Consider the following 24,165-nt stretch of genomic DNA (forward strand, 5'->3'; position numbering starts at 1 on the left):
TGATTTATTAAATAAATTTCTTGGCAATGATAATTTCGCGGGTAAAACGGCCAGACGACACGTATGTGTCATGTAGTTTCAATAAATGCCGCAATGAAGCAGCGCTTTCTTAGAGTTGTCAAAAACGTAAATTTTTCGGTGTGATAAGTGAACAATAGGAAGAAAATTTAAAAAAAAAACAGCCTCCTGGCTGGAAAAAATTTGAAAAAAAAGAGATGAGGGTGGCGGGCATAATGCTGATAAGCATTGCTCTAACGAGCTTTGTTATCGGCAATGCTTATTACCAAAAAAAACAATTTTATCCCTCCGTGGTCTACATAACCAAGTCCAATCCCAGTATGGCTGTAAGTTTTTCATCATTTTCTCAATTATCTCATTTATAATTGATATTTAACATTGTTCAACGTTTACTCAAGAATATTTCAAATTTGTCTTGTCATTAAACTTTATTCCCAGTCCATTTAATTAATGATTATTTTCACTTTGAAAATCAGTTTATCCCAACCATATTCCATTGTTTAGTATATGATAATTCAATAATTTTTTTTTTATCAAATCTTATTTATTTAGTTGGCAGTGTGCGAATAGTCCACGTAAATGTTTCAAAAATTATTTATTAAAATTTTTTCTCTAGAATGTTTCTGTATTTATTTTGTCTATTTTTTCTTGTACTTTAATGCTGAAATAATTCAAATGTTTAATATTCTTGAGTTTTTATATTATATATATAGTAAATTATCTATTCCAGATAATGAAGAATAAATGAATATTGTCTACATTGTTATCACCTTGCGCACCTTTTTTTTTATTATAAAAAAAGAAATGACAATAATAGACTCTGAAAGGAAGTTCAGTTGAATTAATTTTTATTTTCTTTTATCTCTATTTTAAGTAGAAAATAAATATTGCCGAATAAATTTTTCTCTAGATTTTGTAAGGGAAAATAAAATAGGAAAATATCTACATTTCCAAAATATGGAAATTATTTTCCAAATTGTCATTGTTTGGTTAAAATGTTATAAATTTAATAGAGATTAATTTAAAAATACTTAGTGATTGAAAAAATTATTTTCAGGTGATGTATGTACAAGGATTGATACTCGTATTTATGATGAATACATTTTTGAGAAAAATATTCTTTGGAAATTTAAGAGCAGCGGAACTTGAAGTGAGTGTATTTTAATTTTCTTCTCCGATTAAAATTTTCTATTGCCTATATGAAAAATATTTATAATTGGAAAATTAGGAAATAAATAAAAAATCAATTTTTATTATTTTTAGCATTTAGTGGAAAGAGTGTGGTACGCTGTGACAGAAACGTGTTTAGCGTTTACAGTTTTTAGGGATGATTTCAGTCCGAAATTCGTCGCTTTATTCACACTTTTACTATTTTTGAAATCGTTTCATTGGCTTGCTGAAGACAGAGTCGATTTCGTAAGTGTTAACTTAATGAAATTTAAAACTTTATCTTATCTTTTTTTTCAACCTAATCTAAATATTATTTCCGCATTCATTCTTGTTTTGTCAAATATTCCGAAAATTGTCGCTTTAAATTTAATTTACACTAAAATTTAAACACTTGAATACACTTTAATTTAATTTACACTAAAATTACATTTACACTTAAATTTACACTAACATTTAATTTACTTATTAAATTAATATAATCTAATTAATTTATTATGTATTAATAATTATTTATCAACTATTAATAATTATGTATTTATAAGTATTTTTCAACTGTTAGTAATTATCAGGGTTGCTATGCAATCTGAAAATGTCAGGAAATTTTATAAACCTTAAAAAAGCCTGGAAAAGTCAGGGAATTTCGATCGAAATCCTGGAAAATTGTTGTTTTCTAAACTTATTGTGTTCATTCTTGAATTATAATTTCACTTAAATATTTCAAAATTAATTCAATTTTAAAAGAATTGCGTTTACAATTTTCATAAGTAGATGAACTTTAAAAGATTTTGAATTAAAATTTTGTAAAATTTCAATTTTAAATTAATTTAATTAGAAATATAAAAAAACCTAGATTTAAAAAAAATATCTAAAATTCTTCTGAAATTAGTTAAATTTTTTAATATATATTTAACTAGTTTTATTTAAAATAATGGATTTATATAAGAATTTTAGTTAAAAACACTAAAACAAATTGAATTTTGAAGCAATTACAAATGATTGCAGAAATTCAATTATTTTCAGAAATTTTAATAAACTTCTAGGCAAAATTTTAATTATTTTCAAAAACTTTCCTCAAGTCAATGATTTTTAATATCTACAACTTTAATAAAAATTCCAAAAAGAATTCAATTAGTTAAAAAAAATTTTAATAAAATTCTACGCAAACATTTAATTATTTTCATACCTAAATAATAAAAATTTCACAGAAGTTCAATTATTTACTAATTATTTCCATATATTATTAAATTATTTTCATAAATAATAAAATTTTTTACAGGGATTCAATTATTTACAAAAATAATAAAAAAATTTCACTGAAATTCAATTATTTATAAAATTTTAATAATAATCTTCCCAAGATTTCAATTATTTTCAAAAATAATAAATATTTTCACTGAAATACAATTATATAAAATAGAATTTGCTTCAAATTTTTCGAAGAAAATTAATTATTTATAAAATTTTAATAAAATTCTTCTGAAGATTTTCATTATTTACAAAAATAATAAAAATTTTCACTGAAATTCAATTATTTATAAAATTTTTATAAAATTCTTCTCAATATGTTAATTATTTTCATAAATAATAAAAATTTTTTCAGGAATTCAATTATTTAAAATAAAATTTGCTTTAAATTAGAAAATTTCTATAAAATTCTTCTCAAGAATTCAATTATTTTCACAAATAATAAAAGTTTTCACTGGAATTCAATTATTTATAAAATTTTAATAAAGTTTTTTATCAAAATTTCAATTATTTTCAAAAATAATACAAATTTTCACTGAAATTCAATTATTTATAAAATTTTACTAAAATTCTTCTCATAAATAATACAAATTTTACAGGAATTCAATTATTTAAAATAGAATATGCTTAACATTTTTCAAAGAATATTAATTATTTAAAAAATGTTTATAAAATTCTTTGCAAAAATCAAAATTTATCAAAGAAATTTAATTAATTCAATAACCTTTGCTACAATTTATTTATTAGAATTTAAGTATTATTTTCAACAAATTTTTAATTGAATTTCTTTAAAGAATAAAATTATTTTCAAAAATTTTAATGAAATGCTTTGCGTAACAATTCAATTTTTTTCAAAATAATTTTAATAAAGTTCTTCACAAAAATCCAATTATGTTTAAAAAATAACAATAATTCTCGTCAAAATTTCAATTATCTTTATAAATAATAAAATTTTTTTCCGAAATTCAATGATTTTTAAAACTTTTAATAAAATTCTTGACAGAATTTCAATTATTTTCATAATTTCAATTTTCCTCAAATTTCTCAAAAAATGCAATTATTTTGAAAAATTTGATTCAAATTTGTCAAGAGAATTCAATTATTTAAAAATTTGTTCATGAAATTCTTTTTGAAAATTCAATTTTAAGAAACATTCAATTGTTTAATAAAATATTTATTCTTATAGTTAAATAATTTAATTCTCGTGGAATTTTCTAATAAATAAAAATTTTTGAATATCTTAATTTCTATAAAAAAAAATAATGATTATTTGAAAATGAAGTTATTGATGTTTTCGAATAATTTTCATTTAAAAAACCTGGAAAAATTTCATTTTTTAACCTGGTTAACCTGGCAAAGTCAGGGAATTTGAAAAAAAAGCAAAAAGCGTGGCAACCATGTTTAATTATGCATTAATTAAATTTAGAAAGCATTTATTAATTTCGATTATTTGTCTATTTAGATGGAGAGAAGTCCGGTGATAACATGGCTATTTCATCTAAGAGTGGGAACTTTATTAGTTCTTTTATTTATAATAAATGTGACAATGTTTCAATACGCCTACAATTCAACGCTTGCAAAAGGCGCATCAGTGCAACTTGTTTTTGGCTTTGAATACGCAATTTTATTGACCGTTGTTTTAAACATTTGGATTAAATATATTTTGCACGCGATAGATTTACAAAGCGAGAATCCCTGGGACAATAAACCAGTCTTCCTTCTTTACACGGAACTTGTTATTGGTCTTATGAAGGTAAAAAAAAACTTCAAACTTTACTTTTTTTTACTCAAATATAAAAATCAATTTTGATTCCTCGACTATATAGAAGAAAATTAGGATAATTTTTCTCTTTAGGGGAGAGAAATACATTTCTTTAATTTATCATTTCTTTAATTTATACAATAACAATTTCTCTATCAAATAATAATTAATTATTTCTTATTCTCAGGTAATTTTGTATATTTGTTTTGTCGCCATTATGGTTCGAATATACACACTTCCCCTATTTGCTTTTCGGCCAATGTACTACACGATTAGAAATTTCAAGAAAGCTTTCCACGATATTGTCATGTCACGAAGGGCAATTCGAAACATGAACACATTGTATCCTGACGCAACAGCCGAAGAATTGGCGGCGGCCGATAATGTTTGCATCATTTGTCGGTGAGATTTCTTCTTTTTTTTCTTAATCTAATTTTTATTAATTAATTAATTAATTATTAATTTTATTAATTAATTATTAATTTTATTAGTTAATTATTAATTTTATTAATTAATTATAAATAAATAAAATTGATATAACAATAATTCTTTGTGCAGTGAGGAAATGGTGTCTGCGAGTAAAAAGTTGCCGTGCAATCATATATTCCACACGGCGTGTTTGCGATCCTGGTTTCAACGACAACAAACTTGTCCGACTTGTCGTTTGAATATTTTGAGACCAACGAATCGAAGGGACACGAGACCACCGACACAACCACAGGCCGCTCATATTCCTCAAACCGTTCCCGTTCCCGGCGGTGAACAAAATCGTAAAAATCCAAATTCTCACTCTTAACATAGAAAATTTTTAAAATATTTTTCTAAACTAAAAAAAAAAATTAAGAAGATTCAAATTTATAAATCTATTATTATTATCTATTAATCTATTACTATTTTCTATAATTTTATATTTATAATTCTTTTGTATTGTATTTGGATTGTATTAATGATTATGAATTTTACTTATAATTTTATATTAGTTGAATTATTGTTAAATTTAGATTTAATTTCAGTTATTTTAAATGTAAATTAAATAGTTATTTAAATAGTGAATTAATTGTTTGTTTTGCGATTCTTTTCAGAACAAGGCATGCCAATACCGCCATTTTGGACGAATTTCCAAGTTCCAGGGGGAGCGGCTCCCGTTCAAGGGCAAAATAACGGGAATTTACCGTTCCCGTTGCTTCAGCCGCTTGGAACAGGTGGAGTTCCACTTTTCGCTCCACCATTCCCACCAATGATAAATTTACCTCCAGTGCCAACACCTCCGCCAAATTTGACCGCATTAAGCGAGGAAGAGTTACGAGCAATGGAAGGAAATCTTCGTCAAGCCCTCGAGGCCAGGATACAAATGCTTCAGAGGGTTCAACTTTTATTAGACGCCGCGAACGCAATGATGAATCAATACCAGACTGTAACTGCAACCTTAAATACAAAGTAAGTTGATCTTTAGAAAAAAGAAAATCGAATTTTTTCAATTTTTATTCCAAAAAAAAAAAATCCAAAGAAAATTACTTTTATGAAAATAGATATTATAACAGGATTGCCACGCAACCTGGAAAACTGGAAAACTTGGAAATGTCAGGGAATTTTTATAAACCTTGAAAAAACTTGGAAAAGTCGGGGAATTTTGATCGAAATCCTGGAAAATTGTTGACTAAAATTATTGTGTTTATTCTTGAAATTTAATTTTTCGTAAATATTTCAAAATTAATTCAATTTTAAAAAAGTTGCGTTTACAATTTTCATAAGTAGATAAACTTCAAAAGGTTTTAATTTGAAATTTTGTAAAATTTCAATTTTAAATGAGTTTAATTAAAATTTTTTAAAAAAACCTAGATTTAAACAAAATTTTTTAAACTAAAATTCTTCTGAAATTAGTTAAATTTTTTAATATATATATTTAATTGACTATTAAAAATAATGGACTTATAGAAGAATTTTAGTTAAAAGGACTAAAACAAATTGAATTTTAAAGACATTACAAATGATTGCAGAAATTCAATTATTTTCAAAAAGTTTAATTAAATTCTTGTCAAAATTTTAATTAATTTTAAAATTTTTCCTCAATTCAATGATTTTTAATATCTACTAGATTTAATTTAAAAAAAACCCCAAAAGAATTCAATTAGTTAAAAAAAAATTTAATAAAATTCATCGCAGACTTTCAATTATTTTTAATACAATTTTAATGGAACTCCTCGAAAAATGTAATTATTCTTTAAAATTATATTAAAATTTATCAAAGAAATTCAATTATTTTAAAATCCCTTGCTACAATTAATTTATTAGAATTTAAGTATTATTTTCAATACGGTTTTAATTAAATTTCTTCAAAAACTTAAATTATTTTCAAAAATTTTAATGAAATTCTTTGTATTAATAACAAATTTAATAAAATTTGTCTCAAGAATTCAATTGTTTTCAAAAATAATATAATTCTTTTCAGAAATTCAATTATGTTCAAAAATTTATAAATATTCTCGTCAAAATTTCAATTACATATCTTTATAAATAATAAAATTTTTCTCCGAAATTCAATTATTTTCAAAAATTCTAATAAAATTCTTGGCAAAGTTTCAATTATTTTTAATACAATTTTCATCAAATTTCTTCAAAAAATTAAATTATTTTCAACAATTTTAATAAAATTCTTTGTAAGAATTCAATTTCTTCAGAATAATTTTAATAAAATTCTTCGGAGAAATTTAATTAATTTCAAAAAAAAAATTTAATTTAATTATTTTCAATGTCTACTATTTCAATAAAATTTCACAAAAGAATTCAATTATTTCAAAAGAAATTTTAATAAAATTCGTCTCAAGAATTCAATTATTTTCAAAAATAATATAATTTTTCGCAGAAATTCAATTATATTCAATAATTTACAAAACATCTCATCATGATTTCAATTATCTTTATAAATAATAAAATTTCTCTCCAAAATTCAATTATTTAAAAAAATGTTAATATAATTCTTGGCAGAATTTCAATTATTTTAAATACAATTTTCATCAAACTTCTCGAAAAATGAAATTAATTTTAAAAATTGTATTAAAATTTGTCAAGAGAATTAAATTATTTAAAAATGTATTTGAGTTAAAATAGATAATAATATTCATTAAATTATTTTTTTGTATTTAAATAATTGAATTCAACTGGAATTTTCTAACAAAATTTTTTTTATAAATAATAAAACTCATCGCAGAATTTCAATTATTTTTAATACAATTTTAATTGAATTTTTCGGAAAATGTAATTATTCGTAAAAATTTTACTGCAAATCGTCGAAAGAATTTTATTTTTATTAAATTTTAAATTATTATTTAATATTTAAATGATTATTAGCTATTTTAAATTTATTATTTTATTATAGTATTAAATTTATTTTTTTTTTAAATTATTTAAATTATTTAAATTTTTAATTTTTTAAAAAAATTTTAAGAAAACCTATTATTGGTAAAAATGAAATTCATTAAGAATTCAATTGTAAAAATTTTATTCAAATTCGTCGCCAGAATTGAATTATTTTCTTAAGTTGTAAAATTCTTTGCAGGAATTTAATTATTTTTAATTACAATTTTAATCAAATTTACTGCTAAAATTCAATTATTTTTAAAAATTTTCATACTGTTTGAATTTTAAAATTTTTATTGCTTGAAATTGAATTCTTGTGAAATTTTCGTTATTTTAGAAAATAATTGAATATTCGTGTAGAACTTTGTTAAAATTGTTTTTAAATAATTGAATTCTTTTCGGAAATTTTATTAAAATAATTGATATACAAATTATTGAATTAAGAAAAATTTTTGAAAATAAATGTAATAGAAAATTTTTTTGTGTATTTACTCATTTTGCGGGGAATCAGAATATTCTTTAGAGTCAGTGAAAAAGTCAAAGTTTTGTCTGAAAATCAGGGAATTATTAAATTTGGTAAAATATAAATGTAGTTTAAAAACTTGGAAAAAGTCCGTTTTTTTAATCTGGAAAAGTCAGGGAATTTGAAATGAGCAAAAGCGTGGGAACCCTGATATTGAAATTACTTTTTCTAAAAGTGAATTTTTTTTTCTAGTGTTCCACCACCACCACCACCACCAGTACCACCACCAACAACAACAACTACAACAACAACAACAACTACAACATCGGCAACGAGCGAGGTTCCAGAATCGAGTCAAACCTCGACAAAAGATCCCACATTATTGTCGAATGACATTGGGAATCACAATTCCAAGACTGTCGTAGATTTTCCAAAACCAAGTACATCAACGGAAAATTCAACTCCAAGCACAAATAGTAATGATATTAGTTCATCGAAAATCAACTCAGAAACCTCAGAGGAGCAGGAAAATATAAGAAGACGGAGATTACAAAAATTCTCGACACAAGCAGAATAAAATAATAAAAAAAAGAAACGAAACGAAACACACAATAAAGAATACTAAACTTCTGTGTTGTGAAATTAAAGAAGAAAAAGAAGTCTTTATTCTCTTTTTGATAGTTGTTCAATCATTTTGTGAAGGAAAAAAAAAGTGTTTCAACTATCGAAGAGATTAATCGATTAGACGTTTGTTAATAAATGGAACTACGATTGCAGAGTTTATAATGGAAAAAAAGAATAGAAAAATTTTTGTCGATTTCAGAGTGTGAACTCTTCTTGCTGTGTGTATGTTCGTGTGTATGAAGCAAGTGTTTTATAATAATATTTAAAAAGAAACTCTTCTATGCGCTTAAAAAGAAAAAAGAAAAAAAAAGAAACAGATTTACTTTATTGTACATACGTAGATTTTACATTTGGCGCTTTAGAGAGTTTTCTTTTCTATTTCACGGCAGTGACCGAATTGTATTCATTTAGGTGATAAAAAAAAACAATTTTCCTTTAAAAAATGGTTTTCAAAAAATGAAAAAAGCGGCAATTTAATAAAATACTGGATAACTTTATTATTTAAATAAAAATAATTATAAAAACAACTAAAAGAAATTTATTAAAATCGAAAATAAACACAAAAGTGAAATTGGAATTAAAAAAAAAATTTCAAAAAAGATTTTTTTTTATTGAGTAACAAGAAAATCGAATTGAAAAATTGAATTCAGTTTGTTCATTGCCGTTTTTCTTTATTATTCAATTACTCAGTTTTTTCTTACAATTACTCTAAATTTATAAAAAATATATTCCTTTTTTTTCTGGTATTACCAAAAAATTATTCACCGCCGCTCATTCGAGATAAGTGTAAAAAAGAGGATTTGTACTGTTATACAAAAAAGAACTTTCTTTTTATTATGTTTCATAACGAAACGTTATTGACTTTGATCCATTTACAAAGAACGACGGCACTAATATATTATTATTTTATTATTATTATTATTATTATTAAAATTATTATTATTATTATTATTATTATTAATAAAATTATTATTATTATTATTATTATTAAAGAAAGCGTGCTATTTGTTCAATATTTGTTTTAAATGACATCTGTCGTCTGCAATAAACTTTGTTAATCTATGTTCAATGATTTTTTTAGTTTAATATGTGATTCTAAAAATTAAATTTCAAGCATAGACTAATTTATAAACATAAATAAATATTTATTTCTTGAAATGTCTTGAAATTATTTTCTAAAGTTTTTTTCATGACAAATTCTTTTTGTAAAAAATTAAAAACTAACAATTTTTTTACAGAAAAAAAAACTTAATTAATAAATAAATATTTATTTCCTTGTCTGAAAATTATTTGGCTTTACTGCAAATTTTCATTCTAATCAATAATTAATTATTATGAAGAATTTTATAGAAATGGAATTTCTTTCTTTCTTTAAAGAATTTTATTAAAATATTTTTTGAAAATAATTGAATTCATCACAAGAATTTGATTATTTTTCGAAAATAATTGAATTCATCACAAGAATTTTATTATTTTTTGAAAATAATTGAATTCATCACAAGAATTTTATTATTTTTTGAAAATAATTGAATTCTTTCAATTTTTTTCACGAATATATTTAAAAATTGTATTGAAAGTAATTTAATTTCTATATAGAAATTTTTTAAAAAATATTTTGAGAATAATTGAATTATTTTTATAGAGAATTTTAAATTCTTGTTGAAATTGAATTTTATGGAAATTTTTGGAAATAATTAAATTCTTTCGTGTAATTTTATTTAAATTGGATTAAAAATAATTGAATTCCTGCAAAGAATTTTACTATTTATAAAATTAATTGAATTGTTTCGAAGAATTTATTAAAATTTTAGGAAATAATTGAAATTTATGGAAATATTTGAATTCATCCGGGGAATTCAATTAAAATTGTTTTGAAAATAATTGAATTCCTGCAAAGAATTTTACTATAATTTATAAAATTAATTGAATTCTTGCGAAGAATTTTACTATTTATAAAATTAATTGAATTCTTGCGAAGAATTTTACTATTTATAAAAATAATTTGAATTTTTTTAAAGATTCTACTACATATTTAAAAAAATAATTGAATTATTTATAAGGATTTATCAAAATTTTAGAAAATAATTGAATTCTTTCGTGAAATTTTATTACAATTTTTGAAAATGTGCATTTTAAAAATTTTGATTATGAAATTATTTAAAAAATTTGTAGGTATTTGAAAATAAAAAATGTTGTAATTTGCATAACAATAATAAATCGAATATCACGTTCCGAGCGCGTAACAATTGCTAGTTAATTAATAAAAGAAATATTTAATTCTAATTTTTTTTTGTGTCAAAAATAATAATTCATAAAATGAAAGAAATATAAGAAGCAATAATTTTAATTTTGTTAAAAATACAAGAAAAACTTGTGTGTTGCTTGTGTTCCTTGTGTTTGATCAATCACAACAATTCTATTGTTATTTTTTTAATTAGGATAATAAATTATTCCCCGACCAATGAAAGGCAAAGTTTCTTTTAAATCTCGAACGTTATTGGTGGAGTTTTTATTAAAACTAATAATACAAAAAAATATCAATATTATTTTATACATTTTCTATTTGATCAATCAATGAAAAAGAATTAAATTTACAATGTTATTATTTATAAAAAAATACTTATTTGTTTCACAGAAATATAAAACAAAAATCGACAGCCAATTATGGAAAATATATTCTTTTCATCTTATATATTCCTTATCGAATTTTTTTTTTGCAAAATTTCTTATCTTTTGTGAAAATCTTATCTCGAATGACGAAACTGTAAATAAACTATATAATATAAAATGATCTTACGGAAATTTCTTTTACAGTAAATATTTATCATTTTTGCGAAATTCAAAACAAAAATTTCATTTAATAACATAACCTCAACTCCTTGACATTGAGGTTTTTTTTTTGTTAAAATAATTATTATAACATAATTAACAAACATTTTTATAAATTCATTCTTCGTTAAAAGTATAAAAAAAAATTTTATTTTAAAATAATAAAGAAATTGTTTATAATATATTTTTTTACGAAAAAAAAGTTAAATAATAAAGTTAAATTTAAAAAGTGCGCGGTTTTCCATGAATTGAAGGACGTGAACCCCGTGGCGCGTTGTTGTGATCTAACATGGCGGAGAGTAGTGTTGTTGCTGTTCTGTGTCTAATTTAGCGCGATATCAAGCACACACGAGATAGAAAGAACGATGCTGAGTGCGTCCGGATCGTCGAGAGTTCGTAGAAAGTAGATTTATAAACGAAGACAGTTGTGTCGTGAAATTGTGCGACGTGTTCCAGAGTGAAACTCTCGCGATCCCCGAGGATATACACCGAGAACAGGAGAGAATTCGTCTTCGCAAAGGATCTCGACGACAATACCCTCACCCGTTAAAGCCCCGTCCGTCCCTCATCCTTGGTTTAGAAACGCGTCGTCTTTTTCAAGTTTTCATTAAAAACAATTGTGTTTCCCGCGTTATTATATTTACCTGGAGAGGATCCTTATGCAACGTTTCACGTAAACACCCTCTGGAAGGATAACTTTCTCTCCCCCACACCGTGATTATTGCATGTCTGAACATGCGATTCAGGTAATTTCCACTTCGAAAAAAAAATCTCCCCCAGTCAAAATTATTCTACTTTGTGTTTTCAAGTTTTACCAAAAAAGCAGTTAAAAGTCCTTGAAAAAACGAGTTTAAAAAACTTTGATCATCGAGTGTAAATATTCCTTGGAGGCATATTTTTTAAATTCCTCACCACAACATTATTTTTATCAGTGAAATTTACAAATGACTTCCACGGCGAAGATTCAGAGCATTAACTGGACTATTTCGATATTTTTAATTTAATTAATTTAATGCGGAAATTAGGTATTAAAATTAAAATTCACAAATATGATCATTGAATTGAGTGTGATGATGAATTGGTAAAATTGTGAACAAATTGCGGCACTTAGTGAATTGAAAAAGAAAAGTGAAGAAGATACGAAAAATAAGTGAGAAACGTCAAAGTAATGATAGTTAGTCTAGGGTAGATTTGAACCCATAGAAATCATTTTCACCATGACAGACACACGTAGAAGAGTTAAATTGTACGCACTAAATGTAGATAGGCAATGGGACGATCGTGGTACTGGTCACGTTTCCTCATCGTATGTCGATAGACTAAAAGGAATTTCCCTTTTAGTTCGAGCTGAAAGCGATGGATCCGTCTTGCTTGAAAGTAAAATTCAACCAGATACAGCATATCAAAAACAACAAGTGAGTATTCCATTCTACTAATTTTTTTTCCCTTTCTTTATTGAAACAATTTTTCCCTCTTTCATCATCCCTTATTGATTAATAATTCATTCGATATTAAAATTCTCCAACTTTCTCTTTTTATTCGAGAAAAACGGGATTAACAATTTACTAAAGAATTTATTATTTCAATTTTGAAATTTATTTTATAAATGTCCTCAAACAATAGCAGTAAATTTCATATATGTTTCCTATGTATATATATGTATATACATAGAAAATTTTAGTTTCCTACAATTATCCCTAGCTTTAAACCTATTAAATATGATTCTTCTAGGGGAAAGGATGCTTCTTCAGCGGAATAAAATAACTATATAAATTAAATTTCTTTGTTTATTTGTTTTTAAAAGGGTAAAATTTTTAGTCGAAATTGTTGAAATTTGTGAAATTGGTGAATTTAAAGGAAAAATATGTCAATAATACAGTTATGTTTAAAGGGCGAGTTTTGTCATTGAACGATTTAATTGTGACGTTTCATTGGACAAGGGAATTTCAGATTGTAGATTCTGGTTATTTTTCTTTATTTCTCTCAACTTGGAAAAAATTATTAAGTACTTTTCGTGTTGATTAAAATTTCCTGTTTATTAAATTAAAACTTATTTTTAACCGTAATTCTAAATTTTTTAATTTATAGTAAATTGAGTATTTAATTTAATTAACTTTGCTTTTTTTTGTTTTTTTCTTATTCAATTATTGGAAATGTTTCGTTTTTCTATTTTTTATTTCATATTTACATATTTTGTTTTTTTACATACTTGGTTTTATTTTGTTTTACATTGTTTTATTTATTTTTACTTTTGTTACATTGTTTTATTTATTTTTATTTTTGTTACTTTTATTTATTTATTTTTTACTTTACAGAACGAAATGCAAACTCGGATTATTTATTTTTTACTTTTATTTTTATCTAGATGTTGTTTTTAGTCTTAAATATTAATAATCGATTAATTTTAATTTTATTATTTGGAATATTCAAGTATTTGAATTTTAATTGCGTTTTTTAATCTATAATTTTTATTTTGACGTTTTTTTCTAGTTCCGACATTTTTCTCGATGTAATTTTCAGTTTTGCATTTAATTGTTTACTTCTGGTTGTATGTTTCTTTTTTTTTTTTAATTCAATTATTGAAAATGTTTCGTTTTTCTATTTTTTCGTATTTACTGTAACTATTTGATTTGATTTTGCTTTAAATCGTTTTATTTATTTTCTCTTTTGTTACTTTTAATTATTTATTTATTTTCTACTTGTAAAAGCGTTTTTTAATCTGCAATTGTTGTTTTGACGTTTTTTTCTCTAGTTCCGACATTTTTCATTTCACTATAATTTTTGTTTACTTCTGGTTGTAATATTCTTTTTTCTTTTTCAATTATAGAAAATGTTTTGTTTTTTTATTTTTTATTTCAAATTTATATAATTGTAATTTTTTACATTTTTTTACATACATAATTATTGTTAATCGATTAATTTTAATTTTATTAGTTAGAATATTCAAGTATTTGAATTTTAATTGCGTTTCTTAATGTTTTTTTTGTTTTGACGTTTTTTTCTAGTTCCGAAATTTTTCATTTCGTTATAATTTTTTTTTTTTGCTTCTATTCGTTTAAGTGTATTATTTTTTTTCTTATTCAATTATTGGAAATGTTTCGTTTCATATTTATGACTATTTGATTTAATTTTTTTTTTTGAAAATCGTTTTATTTTTCACTTTTTGTTACTTTGATCTAGTTATTTTTATCTAAACGCAGTTTTTACTGTTTTAAATCTGTTGTCTCTGATCTTAATTCTCCATAGGCGATAAACCAATTAAGTCATGAAATTCTGAGTCACTTGGAGGAAATTTTGACGTTTTTTTCCTTTTACTTCAGTGACTGAAACTTATTTAATTTTTGTGAATTTGTTTTTAAAAATTAAATTTTCTATTTATTCTAAAAGATAAATTTTTTTACTATTTGTGTGTTTATTTACTATTTATTTATTTACTATTATTTTATTTATTTTGTTCGTGCAGTTTTGCAATTTGGATAAAAATTGGGAGCGATATAAAATGGGAATTTTTTTCAGGATACCTTGATCGTATGGTCGGAAGGGGACAACTTCGATTTGGCATTGAGTTTTCAAGAGAAAGCCGGTTGCGATGAGATATGGGAGAAAATATGCCAGGTCCAGGGAAAGGACCCGTCGGTGGAAATAACTCAAGATATCGTCGAGGAATCGGAAGATGAGCGATTTGACGATATGTCGGATTCGGCGCCACCAATTGAACTCCCACCATGTGAATTGGCACGCCTCGAGGACATAAATGAATTAATTGGCAATTGTTTACCATCACCTGTGAGAAAAGAAAAATTGGCCATGGCCCTCGAATCGGAGGGTTATATAAAAAAATTACTAAACCTCTTTCACACGTGCGAGGATCTCGAGAATACCGAGGGCCTCCATCATCTTTACGATATTTTCAAGAATATTTTTCTCCTCAACAAAAATGCCCTTTTTGAAGTGATGTTCAGCGATGACACAATATTCGATGTGGTCGGTTGTCTTGAGTATGAGCCAACGTTACCACAACGCAAAAGGCATCGAGAATATCTTCAGCAACTCGCACGATTCAAGCAGGCAATTCCAATAACAAACGCCGAATTATTGGCGAAAATTCATCAGACCTATCGCGTTCAATATATTCAAGATGTTGTTCTACCAACGCCAAGTGTCTTTGAGGACAATATGCTCAGTACATTGAGTAGTTTTATTTTCTTCAATAAAGTGGAAATTGTCACTCTCATTCAGGATGATGAGAAATTTCTCACCGAACTCTTTCGTCAATTGACTGATGAGGCAACATCCGACAGTAAACGACGTGATCTCGTTTTGTTCCTCAAGGAATTTTGCAATTACTCGCAAAATCTTCAACCCCAGGGGAAGGAGGCTTTTTATAAAACACTTACCGCCTTGGGCATTTTACCCGCACTTGAAATCACCCTCGCGATTAATGATACACAAACAAAAACGGCGAGTATCGATATTTTGACCTATATCGTTGAATATTCACCGAGTGTCGTGCGTGATTATACATTACAGCAAATTAATAATACCGAGCAAGATCAAATGTTGGTGAATGTTGTTGTTGCACAATTGGTGAATGACACTGATCCTGAATTAGGCGGAGCTGTACAACTTGCTGGCGTGCTACGTCTTCTTCTCGATCCAGAAAATATGCTCGCCTCTGTAAATAAATCGGAGAAGGCTGATTTTTTGCATTATTTTTATAAGAACAGCATTGGCACGTTAATTGCCCCATTATTGGCGAATACTGTCGATGAAAAACCGGCGAAAGAAGATTATCGAACGGTACAATTGCTTGGCTTAATTCTTGAGCTTTTGTCATTTTGCGTTGAACATCATTCGTATCATATAAAAAATTGCATTATGAATAAAGATTTGCTCAGAAGAATATTAGTCCTTATGAAATCAACGCACACATTTCTTGTGTTATGCGCATTGAGGTTTATGAGGAAAATTATTGCATTAAAGGACGAGATTTATAATAGACATATTATTAAAGGAAATCTATTTGCGCCAGTTTTTGATGCATTCGTCAGGAATAATGGGAGATACAATCTTCTTGATTCGGCCATACTTGAAATGTTCGAGTTTATTAAACTCGTGAGTATTTTTTTTTAGGTTTCTATTTTTTACTTTAGAACTTGAGTTTATTTTTTGTTTATTCAAATTTCAGACTTTGCGCTCATTTTTTTTTACATTTAGCTACTATATGAATACTTTTTTTTTAAAATTATGTCAAATATTTTCAAAATATACTATTTTAATAAAGTTTCTCGAAAGAATTCAATTATTTGAAAAAAATTTAACAAAATTCTTTGCAAAAATTCGATTAGAATTTAATAAAATTTTCACAGAAATTAAATTATTTGAAATGTAATTTTCAAGTAAATTTTTCGAAAGAAATTAATTATTTTCTAAAATTTTGATAACATTTGTATGGAAGAATTTAATTATTTTCATAAACAATAAAATTCATCGCGAGAATTCAATTATTTTTAATACAATTTTAATCAAATTATTCGAAAATCTTGAATTATTCTTTTAAATTTTAAATCTTTATAAAATTCTTCGCAAAAGTTCAATTAGAATAAAAAAAGATTCACAGGAATTGAATTATTTGAAATACGATTTTCAAGAACATTTTTCGAAAGAAATCAATTATTTAAAATATTTTTAACAAAGTAGTTTGAAAGAAACTAATCATTTTCTAAAATTTTGATAACATTTGTATGGAAGAATTTAATTCTTTTCATAAAATAAAATTCATCACAAGAATTAAATTATTTTTAATACAATTTTAATTAAATTATTCGAAATAATCGAATTATTCTTTTAAACTTTCATAAAATTCTTCAAAAAAATTCAATTATTAACAAAACATGTTTTAAAATCCATCGCAAGAATTCAATTATTTTTTACAAATAATAAAATTTATCACAGAAATTCAATTATTTAAAAAGAAATTTAATAAAATTCGTTGCAAAAATTCAATTATTTAAATTTTAAAATTTAATAAAATTCTTCGCAAAAGTTCAATTAGAATAAAAAAAAGTTTCACATGAATTATATTATTTTAAATACAATTTTCAAGAACATTTTTCGAAAGAAATTAATTATTTAAAATATTTTTAATAAAATAGTTTGAAAGAAATTAATTAATTTCTAACATTTGTTCCATAAATAATATAATTCATCGCAAGAATTCAATTATTTTTCAAATAACAAAATTCTTCAAAAAATTCAATTATTCAAAAAGAAATTTACTAAAATTCGTTGCAAAAATTCAATTATTTTAAAAAAAATTTAACAAAATTCTTTAAAAAAAAAACTCAATTAGAATAAAAAAAAAGTTTTATAGGAATTGAATTATTTGAAATACGATTTTCAAGAATTACTCTTTTAAATTTTTACAAAATTCATTAAGAAATTCAATTATTTACAAAAATTTTAATAAAATCCTTCGCAAGAATTCAATTATTTCTAAAAATAGCAAAATATATCACAGAAATTCAATTATTGAAAAAATTTAATGAAATTCGTTGCAAGAATTCAATTCTTTTAAATTTAATTTTAAATGAATTTCTCGATAACTGTGTAGAAAAAATTAGTCTTTTGAAAAATTTTAGTTAACAATTTTTTGAATAAAGTTAAATTCCCGTAAAAATTTTAAAATATTTGTTTAAGTTTCCAATTAATTGGAAATTTTGACAAATTTAATTGAGATAGATTTTATATATAAAAAATAGATAGATAGATAGATTTCATATTTAAAAATTTAAAATTTATTAAAATTAGTGCACTTAAAATTATCAAGTAAAAAAATTTTATTTTTTACTTTTAGAAATTATTTTGAAATATAATCGAATTTTTGAAGCATTCTAACTAAAAGTTTGTAGAATAATTGAATTTGATAAAAATTTTGAATTTAAAGTTATTACCAGAATAAGAGAAAAAGAGAATATTTTTCATTGAAATCAGGGAAATACAGAATCAAATTTTTGTCGATTTTTCTGAATCGACTAAAACGAGTATTTAGATGTCAATTTTAATTTTTCGATTGCCATTTTTTTTCAATTTTAAAGCTAAATTTACATTTTGTTACTTTTTAAAAATTAATTATTGGGTGCGAAGCCTGAAATTTCTATCTACAATTTATAATTAATTTTTTTCCTAATTGAACAGTTTTTTGAAAAATCAATTTTGCTTTTTTTTACAGGAGGACATCAGGTCATTATCTTCGCACGTTGTAGAAAATTTCTCGAAACAATTGGAAACTATAAATTATGTTCAGACGTTTAAGGCATTAAAATTGAGACACGATCAACATCAGGCTAAACTCAAGGATCGAGACAGATCTGCACTCGATAGGTAAGAAAAAAAATTTTATAAATTCCTTTGCGAAGGAAAATTGTTTCTCTTTTTCAAAAATATTGTAAAATAATTAAAGAAATTGACAGATTAGAAGAATTTTGTTTCTCTTTTTGGAAATATTGTAAAATAACTAGAAAATTAGAGATTAGAAGAATTGAAGGAGATGAAAATGTTTTTTTTTTTTTGTTTTTTTGCAGTGTACCATCGATATTGAGAAATAGTCGGTACCGACGAGATCAGCGACAACTTGACGAGGACGAGGAAATGTGGTTTAATGAAGAGGAAGACTTTGATGACAGCGAGGCCGTAGTTCCTGCTGCCGCCGCTGATTTAGTGCCACCTGCTTCAGCAAAAAAGCAACCGCCATCACCGAATTCATCACCAAATCCCGTTCCGGCTGATCCAAAAAGTCAACAACAACAGACTGTTCTTAATAATAATACTTCCAGCAATACTGTCAACACACCGCAAACACCGATCAACAATAGTGTCCCAATTGCCAGTGAGTCACCTGTCAATGTGGATATTAGTCCCAGTACCGCTGTCAGTTCCACTGATAAAACAGGAGCAAACATTTTCAAGAAGGTAAACAAACATTTTTCTGTTACTTTTTTTCAAACGAAATTCGCAGCTATATCACAGGCCTCGAATATTATTACTTTTTCGATTTTTTTTCTCGACTATTTTCGAATAGTGCGACTTTTATCGAATTATATTTAAAAATTGCGACTTTTTCGACTTTTCTTCCAAATTTTGCAACAAAATTCCACATTTTTAGTAGAAACCTGCAACTTATTTCAATTTTTATAGTGTGAAAAGTATAACTATAGACAAATCTTTGAAAAGTTAAATTTGATTTAAATTTGAGTTAAATTTGATAAATTAATTTCTAAATTAAATTTTTGAAATATACAATTAAAAAGATATTGAAAAATTGAAATTTTGTAAAATTTAATTGAAAATAAATTATTTTTTTCAAGCATTTTATTACAATTTTTGGAAATTAACTTTTAAAGAAATTTAATTGAAAATTTTTGAAATAATTGAATTCTCAAAAATTTTAATGAAAGATCTTCAAGTGCAAATTTAATAAAAATGAAAATTAAGGAAAAAAATTAGAAAAATAATATTAAAATATTTTTGAAAAAAACTAATTCTCAGAATATTTTTATTCTAATTTTTTAAAATTCTTCAAAAATTTGATTATTTTTTTATATTTTTTAAAAACTTAATTATTTTGAAAAGCTTTTATCAAATTTCAATTATTTTTCAAAGATTTTACCAAATTTCAATTATTTTTTAAAAAATTTTACTAAATTTCAATTTTTTGGTCATATTTTAATTTTGTTATGTAATTTTAAAAATATTGTCTATCAAAAATTATTTAGAAATATTTTTAAAAATTAATTTTAAGAATTTTTTTTATTAAAATATTTGAAAATATTCTACCTTAATAATCTTTAAAAAATGGAAAGTTTCAATTATTATAAAAAATTCAATTTTTGTATTGATTTGAAATAATTGAATTCTCGAAGAACTTTCGAAAAATTATTAAAAATTAATATAGATAATTGATTTAGAGATGAAGTTTAATTGAAAAATCATTTTTTTCAAGTATTTTATTACAATTTTTAAAAATTAACTTTTAAAGAAATTTAATTAAAAATTTTGGAAATAATTGAACTCTTAACAATTTTATTGAAAAATCTTCAAGTGTAAATTTAATAAAAATGAAAATTAATGAAAATTAGGTTGTAAAAATAATATTAAAATATTTGTGAAAAAACTAATTCTCAGAATTTTTTTATTCTTATTTTTGAAAATTCAATTATTTTTAATATTTTCGATTACATTTTGGAGAAAATAATCATATTCGAAATTTTTAATTAAAATTCTTAAAATAATTAATTAGTTTTTTTTAAATTATATAAAAATTCGTTTTAGCAATTCAATTATTTACGAAAAATTACATTACAATATTTGTAAAAAACTAATTCTTAAAATTGTTTTAAGGGGTTACACCACTTTGAAATTTTCAAAAAATTGAAAAAAATTTTTTTTGGTTAAAATACTCCTTATGGTCACCAAAATGATATGTCATTAGTTATATATCGATATTTCAAGTAAAAAGACAATTTTCGAACTGTTCAAGCAGGGTCGCGCGCCAACGTTTACATTGTAATGAAAACTTTAAACGCGTTTTTCTCAAAACTGTATTTTAAAAATCGGTGGACACTCTAGCTGCCACAAATTTCAATCGATCCTCTTAGTTCTTTTTTTATTTTGTTTGTGATATAATTATCTAGCGAAATACGTACGGATTTTTCGAAATATTAATATTTAAATTTTCTAGACAACTTTAAATAATGAAATTTAGGCAAAAATATGGACTTTTTCCTTCAAATCGATGCCATTTTGCGAAAAATAATTTTTTTTTAAAACGGATACGTATTTCGCTAGATTTTGAGCTACAGAAACTAAAGCATTTTTACTTTTTGGTCAAGCTTAATTCTGGACCGAGTTATAGTGTCCACCGTATGGCGATACATTTTTAAAGCACTTTAACATATCATCTGTCAAACCGACAATTTAAAAAAAAAAAAGAAATTTATATATATTTTTTTGTAGTTCAAGAGTAGTACAATACCCTACTGTAATTTAATTTTCCTAAAAAAATTTCTATTCTTCAATAAAAATTGTTGAAAAAGCTTATGTTTTGAACGGGTCAAAGTGGTGTAACCCCTTAACATAATTTTTAAGATTTAATTAACTTCGAACAAAGTAAATTAAAATTTTTCTAAATTATTTTTTTAGACTTATTAAAATTTCGGAGAAATCATTTATAATTAAAATTCTTCAAAAATTTGATTATTTTTTTTTATATTTTATAAAAATTCAATTATTTTGGAAAGATTGTATCAAATTTTAAATATTTTTCAAAGATTTTAGCAAATTTCAATTATTTTTTAAAAGATTTTACCAAATTTCAATTTTTTGGTCATATTTTAATTGTATCTAATTGTAAAAATATTGCCTTTCAAAAATTATTTAGAAATATTTAAATAAAATTAATTTTAAGAATTTCTTTATTAAAATTTTTGAAAATATTCTAGTTTAATATCTTTAAAAAGAAAAATGGACATTTTCGTAAAGTTATTAAAAATTAATATAGATAATTTATTTAGAGATGAAGTTTAATTGAAAATAAATCCTTTTTTTCAAGTATTACATTTCAATTTTTGTAAATTAACTTTTAAAAAGTTATAATCGAAAATTTTGGATATTATTGAATACTTAAAAATTTTTTTTAATGAAAAATCTTCAAAGGTAAATTTAATATAAAAATTAAAATTAATGAAAATTAGGTTATAAAAATAATATTCAAATTTAATATTTTAGAAAAAATATAATTCTCAAAATTTTTTTATTCTAATTTTTTGAAAATTCAATTATTTTCAATATTTTTGATTACATATATCTGAAAATTCAAATAGATACAAAAAAATAGCATTAAAATTTTTTTAGAATCATTTTTAACATTTTGGAGAAAAGAATCATATTAAAAATTTTTAATTAAAATTCTTAAAAGAATTAATTACTTTTTTTTAAATTATACAAAAATTCTTTTTAGAAATTCAATTATTTTCGAAAAATTACATTACAATATTTAAAAAAAAACTAATTCTTCGAATTGTTTTAACATAATTTTTAAGAACCAATTAACTTTGAACAAATTTAATTAAAATTTTTTTTAATTTACCTGTTTAGACTTATTAAAATTTCTGAGAAATCATTTATAATAGAAATTCTTCAAAAATTTGATTATTTTTTTATATTTTTTAAAATTTCAATTATTTTTGAAAGGTTTTACCAAATTTCTATTATTTTTTAAAAGATTTTACGAAATTTCAATTTTTTGGACATATTTTAATTGTACCTATGTAATTGTAAAAATATTGTCTTTCAAAAATTATTTAGAAATATATTTAAAAAAAATTAATTTTAAGAATTTCTTTATTAAAATTTTTTAAAATATTCTACCTTAATAATTTTTAAAAAGAAAAATGGACAGTATCAATTATTATTAAAAATTGAATTTTCGTAATGAAATAATTGAATTCTCGAAGAACTTTCGGAAAATTATTAAAAATTAATATAGATAATTGATTTAGAGATGAAGTTTAGTTCGAAATTGTAGAAAATAATTGAATTTTGAAAGGGTTGTAGTTGTAATTTTTTAAATTTCATTTCCCTTGAAAAAAGAAATAAATTTAAATAAAATTATTCGAGTTTTGATTAATTGAATTCAGAATTCAGTGAAAAATTAAGAAAATAAAAAATAAAATTTTTTGTGACAACACAGAATCGACTTTTTTTCTATTTTTAATCGACTACAGCGATTTTTTTTGCTCGTTAAAGTCGATCCGAGGCCTGATATCATTAAAATCGTTTATCAATAGTAAAATTCAATTTGCTTTAAATTAAGAGAATTATGAAGAGAAATGAATGAAAAAATTGTTAATTTCAGGGATTGGTCGATTACGAGGGCGATTCAGACGAAGAAGAAGAGGACTCAGAATTGAGTCCGTCGCCAAAACGGCAACGGATGTCATAGTAGGCGAACTGTCAATCGGTAACACGAGTGCTGTGACAATTAGTTGCCGTATTCTCTTAAGTACCCGCGTTAAAACGGATCGTTCATTTCGTTCAAATTTGATTTTTCGTTTTCTACACACTTAAAAAATGGTAGAACGAAAATCAGGAACACGTCGTCGTCGCCGTCGTCGTCTTTTTTTTTTTTTTTTTAAAGTGAGAGAGAGACAACGTATCAAGCGGGATACTTAAAAATATAAATATATATATTAAAAGAAAAAAAAAAAAAAAAAAGAGGAATCCAGAATTGATTAGAGAAGAGAGAAAAAAAAGAGAGAGAAAGAAAGAAAGAGAGGAAAGAAAGAAAGGCAGAAAGGTATTTAAAAACAAAAAAGTGAATGACGGACCTTTAAAACGCATGTTTGTCAGAATTATTATGTACAGTATGAGAGAATGAGAAAAATCAAGCAAAACTGAAGTAAAGACTAATAGAGATCTCCAAAAGGGGCTGTTTTTAACACGAGAGAAAAAAAAAAGAAAAAGAAAGGAAAGAAAGAAAACTGTGAAATCGCGGGAACATCGATAGTGGATTTTGTTTAAGAACTATTACGGGACTGTCTTGATATCTTCGTAAGATAGAGATAAGAATTTACACGAGTGTATTCAATTAAGAGAGTGTGAGAGAGAGAGAAAGAAAGTAAATTGTAATTCATTCCAG

At 23.8% G+C, this 24,165-nt stretch overlaps 2 protein-coding genes across 2 annotated transcripts; both read left to right on the forward strand.

The window, feature by feature from the left end:
* The first annotated feature begins 99 nt into the window (after nt 1-99).
* Nucleotides 100-9,145, forward strand: LOC122507853 (E3 ubiquitin-protein ligase synoviolin A-like). Its single transcript, XM_043620794.1, has 8 exons — nt 100-344; nt 1,076-1,168; nt 1,282-1,434; nt 3,896-4,186; nt 4,383-4,597; nt 4,754-4,965; nt 5,278-5,632; nt 8,268-9,145. Exons 1-8 carry the CDS (start codon nt 216-218, stop codon nt 8,590-8,592), a joined length of 1,773 nt encoding a protein of 590 aa, XP_043476729.1. The 5' UTR covers nt 100-215; the 3' UTR covers nt 8,593-9,145.
* A 2,588-nt stretch (nt 9,146-11,733) lies between these two features.
* Nucleotides 11,734-24,142, forward strand: LOC122507852 (serine/threonine-protein phosphatase 4 regulatory subunit 3). Its single transcript, XM_043620793.1, has 5 exons — nt 11,734-12,883; nt 14,985-16,583; nt 18,700-18,851; nt 19,052-19,439; nt 23,383-24,142. Exons 1-5 carry the CDS (start codon nt 12,686-12,688, stop codon nt 23,467-23,469), a joined length of 2,424 nt encoding a protein of 807 aa, XP_043476728.1. The 5' UTR covers nt 11,734-12,685; the 3' UTR covers nt 23,470-24,142.
* Nucleotides 24,143-24,165: the final 23 nt, after the last annotated feature.

The sequence above is a fragment of the Leptopilina heterotoma genome, unplaced genomic scaffold (genome assembly GCF_015476425.1).
Source record: "Leptopilina heterotoma isolate Lh14 unplaced genomic scaffold, ASM1547642v1 Lhet_52, whole genome shotgun sequence".
Taxonomy (NCBI): domain Eukaryota; kingdom Metazoa; phylum Arthropoda; class Insecta; order Hymenoptera; family Figitidae; genus Leptopilina; species Leptopilina heterotoma.